Source organism: Eulemur rufifrons, chromosome 6, assembly GCF_041146395.1.
Source record: "Eulemur rufifrons isolate Redbay chromosome 6, OSU_ERuf_1, whole genome shotgun sequence".
NCBI classification, from domain to species: domain Eukaryota; kingdom Metazoa; phylum Chordata; class Mammalia; order Primates; family Lemuridae; genus Eulemur; species Eulemur rufifrons.
In genome coordinates, this window is record NC_090988.1 from 95993890 (window position 1) to 96010702 (window position 16813).

A 16813-nucleotide genomic window follows, 5' to 3' on the forward strand; every position below is an offset into this window, starting at 1 on the left:
AGACAGAAGGCTCAGCGCGGTGAGCAGCAGGCCGGTGTGGCCGGGGCAGCTCAGGGCACAGACGGGCGGGCAAGGCACTCACCAGAACCACTTCAGAGCTGCGGGAGCTGAAGACTTCATGGGTCCAGGTCTGGCCGGGCTCAGGGGAGCGGTCCCCCTTGCGGTGCAGCTTCAGGCCCACCGTGTGGTGCCCCATGGTGTTCAGCAGCTGGGTCACCTCACCCGACTGCAGGTTGTCAAAGTAGATGGTGGCACCCACAATCTGGTCTCCTGAGCAAGGAGGGGCAAGAAGCACGTAAGACCCACAGGGTGTCAGGGAAACAACACAGCCACGACATGCTGGGCACTTCAGCTGACTCGCGTGTAACCCTTGTGACCACCCTACAAGGTAGACAGGGTAACACCCATTGCACAGATAAGGAAACCTGAGGCTTACACAGGCCAACTAATTTGTCCAAATCTGCAGAGCTCATGGGTGACGGAGTCAGATCTGAGGACTAGGTCTCCACTACCCCACAGAAAGGCCTCCCCCGAGGACCACAAGCGAGGACACAGACTGAAGAAGGGAGGGCAGGGTTTGGGTACTGACCATCTTGATGCCACTGGGACCGCACAGCCCACTCTGCTCTCTGCCCCTGCCCTTTCCTCCAGCACCCTGACCTACCCGACCCCCAGCACCCAGTCTGCACCCTGGGCGACTTACCCTCCTTGACCACCCCAGTGCGGGCCGCAGGGGAGTTCTGCATCACCTCCTGCACATAGACGCCATCATCTCTCTGGGCAATGGTCAGCCCGTGGGAGCCGCTGCCCTGCCAGTTGGGCAGCAGCAGCTCCCGGGTTGCTTCTTCCTCCTTCTCCATCTGGGATGAGGTGAGGAAATGGAGCTCAGGTGAGTGGGGATGCCAGGGCGTGAGGGGATGAGACAGCCGGGGACCTCTGTGCTGTGGACTTCCAGTGAGTGGAGCGCTCTCTCCGATGCACCTGCCCCGTGTCCTGGCTCACCCGCCTCACATCCTTCCACCGTGGGAGTTCTTCCAAGACACAGCAGAGAAGATGGAAAGGAGACAGCGGAGGCAGCAAGCCCCTCGTCCCTTCCACCAGGGCCCCAGCCTCCCCAGGCCACTTGGGGTCTCCACCTGCCCCATCCCAGCACCTGCCCCTCTCGCTGCCCCTGCCTCCTACTGACCTTTGCAGGATCCGTTCGGGAGCGAAGGCCTTGCCAGGAGCCCGCCCCTCCTTCCTCTCTTCCCCTCAGTCTCTCTTGTCAGGATCTCGGTCACACAGCCTAGGGAAAAGGTCCCAGAGATGCTCACACTGGGGCTCAGCTTGCTGGAAACCCCGACCCACACCATGGCTGGTGCTCTGCTCCCCAGGCCAGGCCACACCCCGCCCCACGCCAGCGGTTCCTCTCTTCTAGGGCTCTGCAGCCTGACATTGCAGAAAGGGCTCTCGAAGAGCCAGACTCAGATTCAAATCCTGGTTCTGCCTCCTCCTAGCTGTGGGGCCTTGGCCAAGTCACTTAACTTCTCTGAACCTTTGCTTCCTCATCTATAGAAATGGAGACGACAAAAGATTCCCGTGAGGATTGAAGGAGAGAGAAGAGCGCCCCAGGGAAGCGCGCTGGCCCGCAGGAGCCCCACAACATCTCATGATGTTCTTTACAACAGCGTTGGGACGGAGACACTACTGTCCCCACTTTATAGATGAAGAGACTGAGCCTGTGAGCGGCTGATGGCCTGGGGTACACAGTAAGACAGCAGCTATGTGGGGCTCGGACTTTGAGTCTGTAACTCTCCTCTATACCACACCAGGTCTGCAGCTTTTGACTGGTGGGAGACTCCTCGCAGGGTGGTTCCAAACAGGCATGGTGGCGCCTTCCCTCCCCTAGTGACAAACGGTGACTCTGGGTCACCCTGCCTACCCTGGCCCTCAGGACCAGGGGGGAGCCCTGCCCACAGGCAGCGGCCTGAACAAAGGAAGCCCCCACCCCACCAGGCACCCGCCCAAGCCCAACAGGCTGGAGTATAGCTGAGCCCGCATCAGGCCCGCGGTGTGTCAAGGCCATGCTGGCTGCGAACGCTGGCTGCAAACGCTGGCCGAGCCAGGCCCCCATAGGTGCAGGCATTTAGTAATAAAGTTGCCCACCTGCTACAGGGTGAGCTGTCAGTGGCAGAGGCGCCCTGGGAAGACACCACGCAGGACTCTGGATACAGCCGCAGACTACAGCCACCCACACAAAATGGCGGCGCAGCCATCAAAGGCACGCCTGTGAAATTGTGTGTGGGACGCTATAAATCATGGGGAACCTCGCCCAAAGCCCCACCCCAAAGCTGTTTACATCCAGAAATTAGTCGGCCAATCAATAAATTCATGCATACTGATGGCCTCCTGTGTGCCCAACACTGCACCAGGCACTGCAGAGGAGACCAGCCAGAGACAGACACGGCTCGCCCAGCACTTAATTACACGCTGCCTTAGATTGTTACCTAACCTCACTCTCGCACCCTCCAAACATTTATTGAACACACTCCATGTGCCAGATACCGAGATTTAAAAGACTTGGTTCCCGTCCCAGATATAAATTATGTGCCTCAGAATGTTCCAGAAGGCTTGGGAGCCTTTTAGGGGGAATGCAATATAAATGGGGTCTTGAAGGTGCTAAAGTTGATCCCTGAGGACAGGACTGTGTCTCTTCGGAATTTATGAGCACTTAACAGTCCCAGTGTCAGGCAGATCACAACATGGATGAAAGATAAACTCATAAACCCCCCGTCCACCTGTTCTCTTGTTTGACAAAGGCATAAATGCGGTGATTATGATGTGCCTCTTGGTCAACACAGGTGCTGGCTAGGAGGTGACAAAGACTCTGAGGGGCGAGGGGCCTGCTGGCACAGGTGTGGGCTGAGGAAAACACCTCCTCCCTTCCCGGCAGGCAGGAAGTCATGCTGTCCTTTCCCAAAATGAAACAGCAAAGCTGGAGCTTAAATGACACCTTCTCCCAGAGCCCAGCACTAAGGAGCCTGGCAGAGGCAGGAAAGGACAAAGGATTCCAGACTGGGTCTCACAGATAGCACTAAAGCCACCTGCAGGTTGCCCTGACACCCCTGTCTTCCTCCTTGAGCAGGGCCCCTTTCCTCAGCCCAGAAACCTGGTGCTGAGCCAGCAGCCAGAGAGGGGAAGAACGCAGCCAGCTCACCCTCACCCACGTCCTGGCCCCACCCTCCCCCCTTCCCCCAGTGAGTCACTGCAGCTGGCCGCAACAGCTCCAGACATGCAAAGGGTCACGCCTAAAACCCATGGACAAAGTGCCTCCTAGGCCAGACCCCGGGTGCCAGAGAAGCCAGGGCTCCAATGCCGACTGGCTTCCCTGCCAGTGCCCTCAGTACGTAATCCCGGGACCGGAGTCCCGGGAAGCATGGCTTTGAGGCTCAGGAGAGACCTGCTGCATGTCTCAAGCCAGGTGGCTTCTGAGGAGGGGAGAAGCCACCAGCCATGAGGAAGGAGCCGTAGCCCAGGAGGACAGGAGCCATGGGACCTGAGGCTGCAGGTCGGCCGTAGCAGGGCTCCCGATGGCTTCCTGGCCAGGTAGGGCTGCCAACCACCCTGCCTGCTCTGGCTCCGGTTCCCCTGTTCCAGCACAGCCAGGGAAGACTCCCCTCTCATCTGATCAGGACCGCTGAGTTCCGAGGACGAGCGTGGGGACGCAGAAAGGAGCTGTGATGCCAGGGCCATTTGGCCCCTGTCCTTCTCTTCTCCACTACCAAGCCCAGGTGGTCCTTCCTTCTCCTCCCACACAAGTTAGGTTAGGCCAGGCTTCCGGGGAGCTGAGGGCTCTGCCCTGCTGTTACCCAAAGGAGGGCCTTTGGAGCTTTGGGGAATTCTGCATGATTGAGCCAAGTGTCATTCGCCTTCAGAGCTAGGAGGGACCTTAGAGCCTCGCCATCCAACATGGTAGCTGCATGTGGCTATTTACATTTAAATTAATTAAAATTAAGTTAAACTAAAATTTTAATTCAGCCACATGTAGCTATTGGCTAACTATATTAGACAGCACAGATACAGAACATTCTACCACTGCCAAGAGTTCGATGGGACAACGCTGCCTGTTATTTACAGATGGGGAACTGAGGCCCAGAGAGGTGAGAATGGGAGAGCACTGGAGCTCTAGAACCCAGGTGAGCTATCTCCAGCCCCGAGGTCTACCTGCCACTGGCTCCCCATCTCCCTCATGATAGGAAGCAGATCCCCTAAGGCAGATGGCTGCCTGGAGGTCAGAAAAGGAGAGAGGTGGTGAGGCCACTCCGGCTGCAAAGCTAAGAGGACACACGTCTGAGACTGAGGAACAGACTGTAATTCAGGCCCGAAGCAGCGAGAGAACAGGCCATCTTAGAACTGCAAAACTGCAAAGAGGACGTGACGAGCAGCAGGGCTCTGCCATGCCCACCCCCGTGGACTGACGGTGATGCCAAGCAGATCCCGGAGAAGTCTAGAAAGCAGAGTCCTTGAACCAGGTAGTGGCCTCTGCCAGGGGTGAGCTCCGGAGGAGCATCCTTCCCCCACTGCCTGCACGGAATGGTGCCCCCTCCTCCTGAGAGGCAGTATGAAGACAGCCAGGAAGGGGGCCCAGGTTAATTGCCCGCAGCAGCTAAAAACAGCCTTGCAGCCAGCATCGGTGTCAAGATGACAGGAACTGATAGACTCCCTGAGAGACAGGCCAGGGGCCTCAGTGCCTGAATGCACCCAAACTGAAGACAAGATACACAACAGGGGAGCACACAATTGTGCATCCACCGGCACAGGCTGGACACAGGAAGTGACCCTGCAAGGGACAGAGAAGCACCCCTACCCACACTGGGGAGGGCACCAATAACAGTGAAACTTCCACCCAGCACGGTGGCGTGCCCGTGTGCCAACCAACCCACCATGCACACAGGCCAAAGAGAAGCAGTCCCCAACCCGAGAACTAAATGACTCACACCCGGAGTTAGAGACTCCACACTCACAACCAGGACCAAGGGTTGGCTATTCAAAGAGAGACACACCCAGAAGGGTGATATACTCTCATAAACACTCACCAGCAGAGAAAGAGGAAAACAAAGCTCCACACTGAAAGAAACTACCCTGTACGCACAAAGTTGAGAGAAAGAATTCTGTGCCCCAGGGCCTGCGCTGGCCACGTTCCACGCCTGGGGTCCTATTCCATCCCCAAACAATACTATAGGATAAGAATTAATAACCTTATTTTAAAGACGTGGAAATAGGCCCCAGAGGTAAGGTGACTTGACCAAGTGTGAGACAAGGTTGAAAGGCAAGCCCAGGAATCTCTGACTCCAAGGCCAACAGTCTTAATCAGGTAGAGGGACGAAGGCACAAGTAAATACACACACAGGATGAGACACACGAGAAACCACAGAGAAAGATGCACACGGGAGATACGCGGCACGGGGAGAGTGAGAGCTGGAGGGACACACCCACAGGCAGATGGAGAGGCCTCCAGACGCCCTTCCCCACAGTGCAGCCTTGTCCTGGCCCAGCTTGTAGGCAACAACCCCAAATGGGCAACGTCACAGGCATCCTGGAGCCCTGCATTGCAGGGGCCTTTTGGTTCTGGAGCTTATTGAGGCTGGGCCCCCAGGGGTCAGAATCCTGAGCTACCCAGAACCCAGCTCACCCCTAGATTCCAGCCCCTTCTCACTCTAGACTCTAGAGGCAGGCACTGGCAGGGCAAGGCAAGCACTTCCACTCTCTGGGAGAGGGGAACAGCCATGCCAGGCGGACCCTCGTCCCAGAGGAACAAGGGGAAACATAGGGGGGCATCCCTTCCAGGGCCTAAGCCTCCCAATGGACCGACCCTGCCTGACTTATGTTTAGAAAAACAAATGGGCAGGGCGTGGTGGCTCGCAGGCGGCGCCTGTAATCCTAGCACTCTGGGGGGCCAAGGCAGGAGGATTGCTTGAGCCCAGGAGTTTGAGACCAGCCTGAGCAAGAGTGAGACCCTGTCTCTACAAAAAATAGAAAAATTAGCCGGGTCTGTTGGCACGCGCCTGTAGTCCCAGCTACTCAGGAGGCTGACGCAGGAGGATCGCATGAGCCCAGGAGTTTGAGGTTGCTGTGAGCTAGGATGATGGCACTGCACTCTAGCTGGGGCTACAGAGCAAGACTCTGTCTCAAAAAAAAAAAAAAAAAGAAAGAAAGAAAGAAAGAACGAACAAAAGAGAGAAAAACAATCACCCATTTTAATGCATGTATTAGCGCACAGCAATCTGAAGAGTCTAAGCGGGCATGAAGAACTTTACAAACCCACCCAGCTGATTCTGGGCAGCACGCCCCAAGGGAGCACTTTCAACTTAGGTAGGAGGAGGTGTTCACAGGGGACGGAATTACCAGGGAGAATTAGATGAATGCGTTGCCAGACATGAGCAACTGGGGCACTGGAGGCACATTCAGAGAAAGACACACAAGGACACCCACTCACCATGGGCACATGGAGACCCCCAGCCCCATTCTCCACTCTGCACAGCCCAGAGAAGCCCGCAGCCCCAGCCAGCCCTTACCAGCTCACAACAGACACCTGTCATGGAGGCCCCTATGCCTGTTCACCTGGTTCCCGTGTCCCCGAGCGTGTGCCTGTGTGTGCACCTGCCACTCTTGTTTCCAATATCTGCCCTTCGGGGAGGAAGGCGCTGGCCCAGTCCACAATTCTCACCAGGAGCAAGTTTTTCCAGCCTTGTCACTCCAGCCCTCCCCTCCCCATTAGCCCCTTCCCCTGACCCTTCACCATCATGCGGGGGTTTCGTGGACCATAGCCAGCGGCTACTTTCTGGCTTGGCTCTGACGCCTTTGTCCACCTCTCTCCACCCTGGCCACACACATCCTCCTACCACATTCCTAGGCTCCCAGCAAGCTCTGAAGCCTCAAGCTCCAAGTGCACATTTCCAGCAGGGACAAAGATTCCCTCCCTGGCCAACAGAGACCCTCGGCCCACCTTGTGACAAGGGACTGGGGACAGCATTACATTCTCCAGCAGAAGTCCCCAAACCTAGACGCATAGGCAAGGAAGAGTGGGCTTTTACCCAGGACCCCTGGGATTAAGACACCAACTCTGAGGGTGGCATTTTACAGTGGGGGGTGGGGGAGTGAAGAAGAACACCCCGTCCTGCCCTGGAGGGTAGATTACAGCTTGGAAGCTGCCGACTGCCCCACCCACGGCCGGCCGGGCTCTCGGGGAGGGCGCTGCTCGCTCTCCCCCCAGCGGTCAGGCCACGCTAGTGCAGGGGCGCGGGCCAGGCCGCTGCGGCTCTGCCTCCGAAGAGCCGCCCCCCAAGCCAGGACACGTAGACGTAGCCCAGATCAGCTCCAGGCACTTCCCCTTTCCCCAGAACCTCCGCTCCGGCCCCTGGGGACCTGGCAGGATGCCCCTCCCTGGCAGGCCATGCAGCGCCTTGCTCAGCCTTGCTCAGCTGGGTTCTGCACCCCGAGGGCTGTCTTCAACCTCCCAAGGGGACTCTGGGCACAAACTCCAGGACCCAGATCTGTCTAGGACAGAGAAACTTCATTCCTTACCTACAGCCCCTGCATGCCTGCCGTGAAACCTCCACCACCAGAGCAGAATGTCATTGTCATCCCTGCCCTCCAAGCCCCAAAATGCAGCAGGCAGAAGTGACACATCCAGGCCTACCACGATGGGAGGACCCCCATACACAGTCAGCAGGATGCCCTCTCACAGGCAAAGACACACACTTCACTCAGAGACACAGGCTGTGATATGGGCAGTCACAGGAGCCCAAAGCCATAGTGGAATGGCTCCTGCAATGCTAACAGCGAGGGACCCAAGCCGCTGGCTTCAGCCCAGCCGTAGCCCTGGTGGGAACTGAGGCCAGCAGGGAGGAAGACGAGCTTCATCAAAACACACACTCCTGCAGAGCCCTCCTGTAGCCCACGCCCGTGCCCCACACTCCCTCGGACACACCCAGGCTTGGAGGAAACTGCTTGTGCTCAGGAGTCCAGCCGGATGTTCTGAGTCCAGGGAAATGCCAGCTCCCTCCGAGCCTGGGTGAAACCGGTGGGGGGGCGAAGAGGGTGAGGAAGGCCCTAGACACCTGCCACTGCCACCGCCCAAGTGAAATGGCACACTCTAAACCCTTTCAGCGGTGCACCTCCCTTCCTCAAACCTAAGTGTGCACAGCACATGGTCAGCCCAGCTCAGGGAGAGAAACTCCCGGGCATCCGGGAGTGGCCGGGGAGAGAGCCAGCAAAGTTTTCATCACAGTCGGACTAGCTCTCCCGGTCTGCCTCTCTGTCTGTCCCCAGGCGGTTCCCAAGTTCTGAAGAAGGTAGTGACCACACCCCAGAGCCCCACAGGCCCCTCCACCCCATGGCTTTGCCCCAACCCCTCAAACCAGCTCCAGGCGCAGGGCGACACGCTCTGCCAGGGCCCACCAGCCAATTCCAAGTTGAGCAAAAGAACCCAGCCTGGTGGTGCCCGAGCACCTCTGCGCAGGGTCTTCCAGGGACCCCCAACCCACTCCCTGCCCTTGGCTGATGCCAGCCTTCTCCCTTCCATGGTTCATTCTCTCTCACGTCCCACCCTGGGCCCTGGACCTGCAGCCTCATGCCCCGAACCACGGCCGGCTGGCACGAGTCCTCAGCTCTGAGGGTTAGCTCCTCAAGGAGTTGCCCAGACCGGGCCCCCTGAATCGCTGCTGTGGCCTTCATACCAGCAGCATTAAGCCTGTGCGACTTCTGTGGCTCCTGTGTGTCCTTGTTCTCTGACTAATGTCCCTGTGTCCAACCTCTTAGGGACAAGGGCTTTACAAAGGGGCTCAGCTATTCTCCACCCCCATCTCCTACCTGGCCCCAGACCATGCACCCTCTCCTAGCTCAGCTCTCATGGTCCAGCTCCTCTCTCCCCCTCCCTCACCCACCCCACAGCTCAGAGCTCAGAGCAACCTGGGGGCTGCCATGTAGTCCCCACTTGGCAGCCTCTACATACCATGTGCAGGCCCGTTGTCCCTAAGGGCAGGAGGGGAAGGAAGCTTCCCCATTCAGCTTCGGAAAGGAAGTGAGTGCCACACCCAGCCCCTGGGATTTCCCTTGCAGGAGTGGGGATGAAAGCGAGCTCTACTCCCCTATATCACACCTAGAAGAAGTGCAGAGGCCCTTACATGCCCTCCAAGGCAGCTTCAATCTCTCTCTCCTTCCCCTGCACTACAGCCCCCCATGGCATCACGGTCTCCCAAAAATTCAACCCAACGCCTACCGTGCGTGCCAGGCTGTACTAGGAAGGGCATATGGTGAACAGAGTCCCTGCAATCAGAGGTTGGATTTTAATGAGGAAAACAGCTTCAGAACCAACTATTGGGAGCCCAGAGCTGTGTTGGGGACACAGAGGTAGATATCTGGGTCACTTTTCCTCTGGAAACTCGGGGTCATTCTCTAAGGACCTCATGGCCATGGGGGGCTTTCACACTGCCTTTCCACAACTCTGCTCCACAGGGACTCAGCAGCCACTGCAGCTCCCTAGGAGCACCTCACTGCCACCCTGACCGCAGCCAGGGCCACACCCTGTGAAGCGCAAGCACACACAATGCACACACTGCTCTGTGGTCTCATTGTGCAGAGGTGCCAGACCTGCCCCCACCTGGATGTCCCCCACCTGGTTGTCGGTGCTCAGCTAGAGCTGTGAGATCCCCCAACTGTCCCCTCTGCTCCCCTCCGTGCAAGGGATACCCCACGCAAGGGGTACAGCCAGCCCTGCTTGGGCCCCATAAGTCCCTCAGGGTCAGCGCCCCTACACCCCAGCCTTGGCACTGCAGGGGGCGCCCAGCGCTCCCAGGGGCAAGCCAGGCGGTCGCACACTGCACACCCCCTCCCTGCATGGGAAAGCCTTACATAACAGAGTTCTCTGCACACACCCTAAGCACGCTGCCTTTCCAACCCCTCGGCAGGACCTCGCCCCCTGGCCCTCTCTCCTGGAGCGCACCGCTTGAGTGGAGGGTTCCCGCGAGTGCAGCTAAGCCCGCCTCCCACGCCAAGCTCTGCTCCTGCCCCCACCTCCCACCCACAGCCCCCTGCCCCTCCCCTTTGCCCCTCACCACTCCTCCCTGAGTTCTGGTTTGAATTAGTCACCGGCTCCAACCACCACATTCCTCAGGCTACTGGCGCCGAGCCAGGCGCTGGGGCGGGGGCCATCCCGCCCGAACGGGTTTGGGAGTGGGGCGGGGGGAAGCGCCGCCTCTGGAGGGTAAGGGGCGGTCCCCAGGGCAGTGCGGCAGAGCTGCCCCCCCTCCCCGCCCACCCCAGCGCAGGAATCTCCCTAATTATGTCCCCCCGCCGCACACCCATCCCGCTGGGCGGCGCGCAGCAAACTCCAGGCTCCGCCGCCCCGGAGGAAGAAGGGAGTTTTCTGGAGCCAGGAACACCGAGGGGCAAGACTAGGGCGAGGCCGCTGAAGGGGGGCTGAGGGGACCTCAAGGAGCGAGAAAGGGAGAGGCTGGTGGTACAGAACAGGGTGGGGCCGGGAGGACACGGGACCCGAAGTTAGGGGCGGAGGTGCGGGGAGCAGGGAAGGACAGCGGAGGGGGAGCGCGGCGCGGGGGTGCGAGGGCGGGGGGTCGCGGCGGCGATCTCGGAAACTTCTCCAGTAAACACGGAATACAAACGGAGCAGCCCCTGAGCCACCGCCCCAAGGAGAGAGAGAGGAGTGGGACAGGGGCCACCAGGCCAGGAGCGCGACCCCTGCCGTGCAGTGGGGCCAACAATCCGCCCTCGAGAGAAATACCGAGCTGAGCAAAGCACACTTTGGAGCGATTTTCCAACTTTGCCAAACTTGCGCCCCAACTCCAGAGGCAGCGCTCCACTCCCCGGGAGGCCCTGGGCAACCCAGTTTGCTCCAAACTATTTGAATTCTCGCGGTGACACCCTCCCCCCAAAACGAGCCTCGCCCAAGCCCCGCAACCCACGTCCCCCCGACACGTTCTCCGTGCCCTGGCCCCCGACTGCGCCACGGTGCGCCTGGCACTCCTACCTGCGCGCTCAGCCCCAGGGCACAGCCATAGTCGGCGCGGGCCCGAGGCTGCGGTGCTGCGGCTGCTGGCGACGGCGAGCCCCGAACGGGGCGGGTCCGGCAGGGCGGGCAGTGCAGTCCCCGCGGCAGAGCTGCTCCGAGTGGCCGGGCCCCCGCGCACGGAGGCGGCTCTTGTAACTCCGGCTCGGGCGGGCGGGTCTGCCCCGAGCTGTGGGGAGAGGGCGGGGCCGGGCGGGGCTCGAGCGGGGCTGGGACGAGCCAGCGGGGCCGACACTAGAGGGACCCGGGGGTGGTCTGCTGGGGGATGGGCCGCAGCGGGGCGCGGGGACAAGGGGACATCGCCTTCCCTCCTCTCCGCCGTCCATTGCCCCCTGTTCCATCCCAGGCCTGGATCTACCCCTCAGTATGTGCAAGGGGTGGCTTCATCGGCAAGAAACTCCTGGAAGCTCCCTGGGGCTCATAGCTGGAACTACGAATCAACCCATTTTGCAGGAAGGGCCAAGGAGCTCAGAAAGCTGCTCGGGGCTTAAGTGATTCGGCCGCGACCTCCATCCCGACTCGGACCTTGGAGTTTTTGCTCGCCATAGGGAACCACAGTTCAAATCCCAGGCCCCAGCCTCCTCATTTGGTTTCCAAGCTCCGTGCAGCCGCGCCCATTTCTCGCCTTCCCTCTTTCTGTGGGCCCCTCCACCCCTCCCGCCATAGAACCGGCTTGGAGATGCTCGTCCCACCCCCAGGAGTCAGGGTCACCAGTGCCCCATGCGCCGCGGGAGTCAGGCCTGCAGCCCTCGGAGGAGCGGACCGGGCTGCCCACCTTCCTCTCCAGACTCCCGCCCCGCAGAGGCCGGATCTCCAGCTTTTCCTCCGCCTTCCCATTCCTTCCCGGCGCCCCTCTGCAGCCCCTCCCCACCTCCTCACTTGCAGGACGCCGAGTTTCCCAATTTACAGCCATTTCCCACAGCCACTTCTAACTACATGAAGATTTTATTAAACGCTTAATGATGGGGTGCAGGGGCCTTCTGGCTACACACCCCCCCTTCCACGCCCCCTTTCTCTTCTCCCCCATGAGTCTTCTTACTCTCCCTCCTAGGCGGCCACCCACTGCCCACTCCAAGCCGGTTTCCCTTCCTTTCCAAAAGTTGGAGAAGGGAGACCCCGGGCTGGGGAACTGACAAGCCCTGACTGGAGACAGGAGCACCCTCCTTGCTGCAAGATCATGAGTGGGCTGGGGCTGAGACCAGCTCGGCCCTATCCTCTGAAATGGCAAACATGTTTACAGGCTAAAAATACCCAGCAGCCAGCTCTGCTGCCAGCCCTGGGGGCTGTGTCCAGGTCCAGTTACCGGCACAGGGTACAGGCCGTGGGGGAGGGAAGAGACAGCGCAAGGAGCCGCAGACATGCAGGCACTCACATAATGGACACAGAAAGGTGGAGACGCATGTGTAGACACCCTGACAGGCATAGACATGCAAACACACACAGAGCAAAGACTTGGGCACCAGCATATTCTCTCTCTCCCTCTGTCTCTCCCTCTCTCTCTCTCTCTCTCTCTCTCACACACACACACAGAGACCTGGATGGTGACTCAACCCCACGGCTGGCCCCGCCACACATCACAGCCGTAGTTGCAGACTTTCCCAACAACCACCTCCTCCCCCGTTCTGTTCAGCGCCCCCTTTTCCAGCACCTACCTTAAAGGGTAAAAAAATCCAAACTTTCAAACTTTAAAAAATAAAAACCAAGAGCTAATTATGTCCTTCGCCAACGGCTTTTTAAAATTTTTATTTCATTTTAAATAATGTTTATTCAGCGTTTTATGTATAGACCAAGAATAAGATATTAATAAAATAAAGTGTCTCTTAATCCCACAAACCAGATAATCCCTGCTGACGTTTTTTAAATAAAATCAATACTCCATATGGCAAAGAATTAAACAATACAGAAAAGTACAGCAATACAAAATAAACGTCTCCCTCCTCCCCTACCCCAGTCCCTCTCCCTGAAATTAACCACTGTTAACAGTTTACTAAAGGATTTTTGTAACTTTATGAAATGAATCATCTTTTGGTCCTTGAAACAGCAAGTTTTCCCAGTGCATATTAAAGTGGAAGTTGATTTTTCAGAAAGGTAGCTATAATGAAAAGGCATGGAGTATCTGCAAAAAGGGCTGAGGGCGTGTTTTGGGGCGTGGGCTGGGGCAGGAAAGGAAGAAGAGTAGGGAAGGGCCGTGGGTGCTGTACCTTCACCTCAGCTGGGCTCTATGGGCCCCCCAGGATCAAAAGAGCAGAGGCCAGTGTCCCAGGCTCAGAGCCAGCTTATCTGCTCCACTGTTTGCTCTGGCCACCCTCTCGGTCAACAGGGAAGAAGGCAGGAGGGAGAGGCTGGGTTTCAGAGCAGCCCCAGAACAGGGATCACTGTGCAGGTACTTCATTCAGGGGTGAGGGTGTCAAGCTTCCCTGGCGGGGGGTAGTTCTGGGCACTGGCTCTTGAGCCTTTCTAGGCTAGGAGGGTAAAGGTGTTACCTCAACCCTGGCCCCTAAAAAAACCATGACCCTGCAGGCTGGAACCAGAGCAGGATTTTCCCAAGTCAGCCTCCTCAGCCCAGGGGAGAGGAATATTTTCGAAAGTTTTCAAAGATGTAAGTGGAGACGCACACTTTTAGAAGTTTCAGCCAACTCTTCTCCTTTCCCCCACCGAGGTAGCCCCCACTCCAAACCCCCTAAAGTTACCTTAAGGGTGATTGTATCTGCCCCTGCAGCAGGTACTTTCATGTTAGCTCTTTTAGTCCTTACATCTCCTGGGAGGGAGGCTCTCAGGAAATGGTCTCACGGAAGGTTCGAGATTTACCTGAAGTCATACAATTCGCAGAAGCAAAAGTAAAAGCTCCCACTAGCATTGAAGCTCCATGAGGGCAGGGACTTTTTTCCTCTGCTCCATGCACATAGTCATAGATGCCTAGAGCAATGGCTGGCACACAGCAATCACTCAAGAACATGTGTGGTTTTTTTGTTTGTTTGTTTTTGTTTTTGTTTTCTTGAGACAGAGTCTTGCTCTGTCACCCAGGCTAGAGTGCTGTGGCATCAGCCTAGCTCACAGCAACCTCAAACTCCTGGGCTCAAGCGATCCTCCTGCCTCAGCCTTCCGGGTAGCTGGGACTACAGGTGTGCACCACCACGCCCAGCTAGTTTTTTCTATTTTTGGTAGAAACGGGGTCTCGATCTTGCTCAGGCTGGTCTTGAACTCCTAAACTCAAAGCAATCCTCCCAGCTCGGCCTCCCAGGGTGCTAGGATTACAGGCGTGAGCCACCGCACTCAGCTTTAAGAACATGTTTTAAATGAATGAATGAACTCCAGGTGTAACTGGCCCCAGCGCCCTTGCCCTTTCCTGTGTCCCATGCTGTCACAGCTTCCCCTGGCTCCCAGCCCCCAGGGAGCAATCCCCTTTTTTGTGGTCTCTCTTGTAGCTGCTCAAACATTTATTGTGTGTCCAGTGCTGCGCGGGGGCCCTGTGGTGGTGGTGGTGGAGGTAATAGACAACTTGGCAAGATTGAATCCCCATCTCAAGGCACTCAATCCAGGAAATGGCTCTGATCCCCCTTTACCTTGTCCTTTGAGTTCCTTGGAGGTCCGATGCTTTGAGAAAATTAAAAGGTATCTTTCCTACCAGGTCTCTTACACTGCACTCCCCCCACACACATACACACACTATTTCTTAGTTATAAGGAGTTCCCTTGGTCCTAATGTTGCAAAGAAAACTTCTGACTTCTTGAAGGTTTAGACTCCTCTGTCAAAATAAAGGCTGTCCTCTTATATCAGAGAGAAGGTCAGCCCTGCCCCTGACACTCCCCCACCCTTCAGAGGGAGCCAGGACAGTCCTCCAGACTCGCTGGCAAAGCCAGGTGAGCTCTAGGACTGACATGGCCGGGATACCCCAGCTTCCTCACAAGTGACACTCCCTCCTGGGAGGGGGTTCCCTGATATGTACGGTGTGTGTGGTGTGTGATGAACCTTGGGCTCTTCTGTTGCCAGGCAACGTACCTCTGTTTTGTTCCTATTATGCCTGTTTCCATAGTAACCACAAAGGGGAGCTCTGTGGGCAGGCCGCTTGCCAGGGGATTCCCCTTCCCCTCCCTTCTCACCAGCCACAGTCCCCTTTTCTGAAATCAGCATGTTACAGGGAAGAAAAGAGGCCAGCTACTCAAAGGGTAATCTCGTTTTTAAACTGTGATCCCAGAAAGGAAGTGAAGTGTGCAGTCTGTTTGCAATCTTTTTAGAAGCAGACTTCCCCCATCCCTGAGTGTCCTTTTGCATGGCTTCCTTAGAAACAGAGGAATGACCTTTCTTAGTGCCATCTGGGATCCCCCAGACTCACCTCCACCCCACACACCAGCCCAGGGACTAACATCCCTGCCAAACAGGCCCTTCTCCATTCGCTTAATCTGTCATCTTCCCCAGTCTAACTGCAAACCTACTGGGTGATTCTGGAATCCAAGCATTATTTCCTAAGTAATTCTCAAGCCCCCAACCCCTAACCCTAACCCAAAATATGAAGCCAAATAAAACCATCCTTCCCCAGCTCGATTCAAATCCTAGCCTGTATTTAACTTCAAGCTTCAAATAAGGAGTTCCTGAATTACTCAGCTCAGACAGCCGTGATACCCGGAAATTCTCCCATTACACTCAGCCCTAATGAAATCTTCAGGCCCAAGCAGAACCCAAGTTAAAGCTGCTTAGGAAACAAGAGACACAGGGCTGGAAGGAAAGAAGGCAAAGAAAGACTGCCAGGGTAGGGAGAGGAGGGCAGGCAGGCGCGTTGTGGGTGCGGGATACAGTGGGAGCAATGAGATGATAGGGGATGTAGACCCGAGAGTAAGCAAAGGAAGGGACAAAACATGACTGCTTGAAACTGTGAAGGAAGGAGGGAGGGAGAGAAAGAAAAGAGAAGAGCTCGGAATGAGCTGAGGACTGGGAGGGCACAGTTGTAAACAGGAGCCGAGGGAGGGAGCTGGAATGAACGGAGCAGCCCACGCCCGGCCAGCTCCCCTCCCCAGGCGGGAGCAGGGAGGGAGGGACTGAGGAGGAGCGGAACACCAGCCTCCTTACCCCGTTCTTGGAATCTGCTTTTTTCCCATCCTTTCCAACTTCCTAAGCCTTTCCCCCAGTTTCATGGGGAAAGAGAGCCCAGCCTGTGTTTCCCTCCCTTCTCTGCTTACACTTCCCCAAGTCCAGTAGAAGATCAGGCTGAGCAGGGAAGGAAGCGCCAGGGCCCAGAACCTGAGTCACCACATAGCTGAGGTTCCTGTCACTCGAAGTCCCGCCTCTGCTACACCCTGTGCCCTCTGCCGGCCCCAGGACTTGGATCGCCATAGCTGACCCTGCCCCGGGGCTGGCTCTGCTTCTCTGCTCCTTCACATCGGAGCCGGCGCTGCTGGAAGCCTTAGATGCCCACCTCTCTCTGCCCCCCAAAACCCGATATGCTGTGTCCACCACACTTATTCCTCAGCTTTTGAGAGAAGTGTCCTCCTGCTCATCTTAGGAGGAAAAGCGACTCAGTGGGTGGCTGCAGGGATTGTGCGAAGACTTGGGTGAGCTCTTGATAGTTCAAGTCCCCTCCCTGGGCTCCAGTGTCCTCACTGGCAAAGTGAAGCATTATTAGAAATGGTCTCTAATAATGAGGTACATTCTGTAAGTCTGAGTCAAAGAGATGGACAGTTACTATTGAAGAGAGTGGGATGAAAGTGGTGTGTTTGCTCACCCCTGCCCTAACGATAAGAGTGAGTATGGAGG

The 16813-nt window shown here is 57.1% G+C and overlaps 1 protein-coding gene across 3 annotated transcripts in view; it reads right to left on the minus strand.

Moving 5' to 3' along the window:
- Window positions 1-11173, minus strand: part of AHNAK (AHNAK nucleoprotein) — an 84242-nt gene extending 73069 nt beyond the window's left edge. For 2 of the 3 annotated variants that reach the window (XM_069471472.1, XM_069471471.1), the window contains exons 1-4: window positions 11027-11164; window positions 1187-1285; window positions 704-860; window positions 83-270 (exon numbers count right to left, since the gene is read on the minus strand). In XM_069471472.1, coding sequence (XP_069327573.1) covers window positions 83-270; window positions 704-860 — 345 coding nt within the window. In that variant the 5' untranslated portion in view covers window positions 1187-1285; window positions 11027-11164. Of the gene's footprint in view, window positions 1-82; window positions 271-703; window positions 861-1186; window positions 1286-11026 lie in introns of all 3 variants that reach the window. The other variant, XM_069471473.1, reaches the window with a different exon arrangement.
- Between the last annotated feature and the right edge of the window lie 5640 nt (window positions 11174-16813).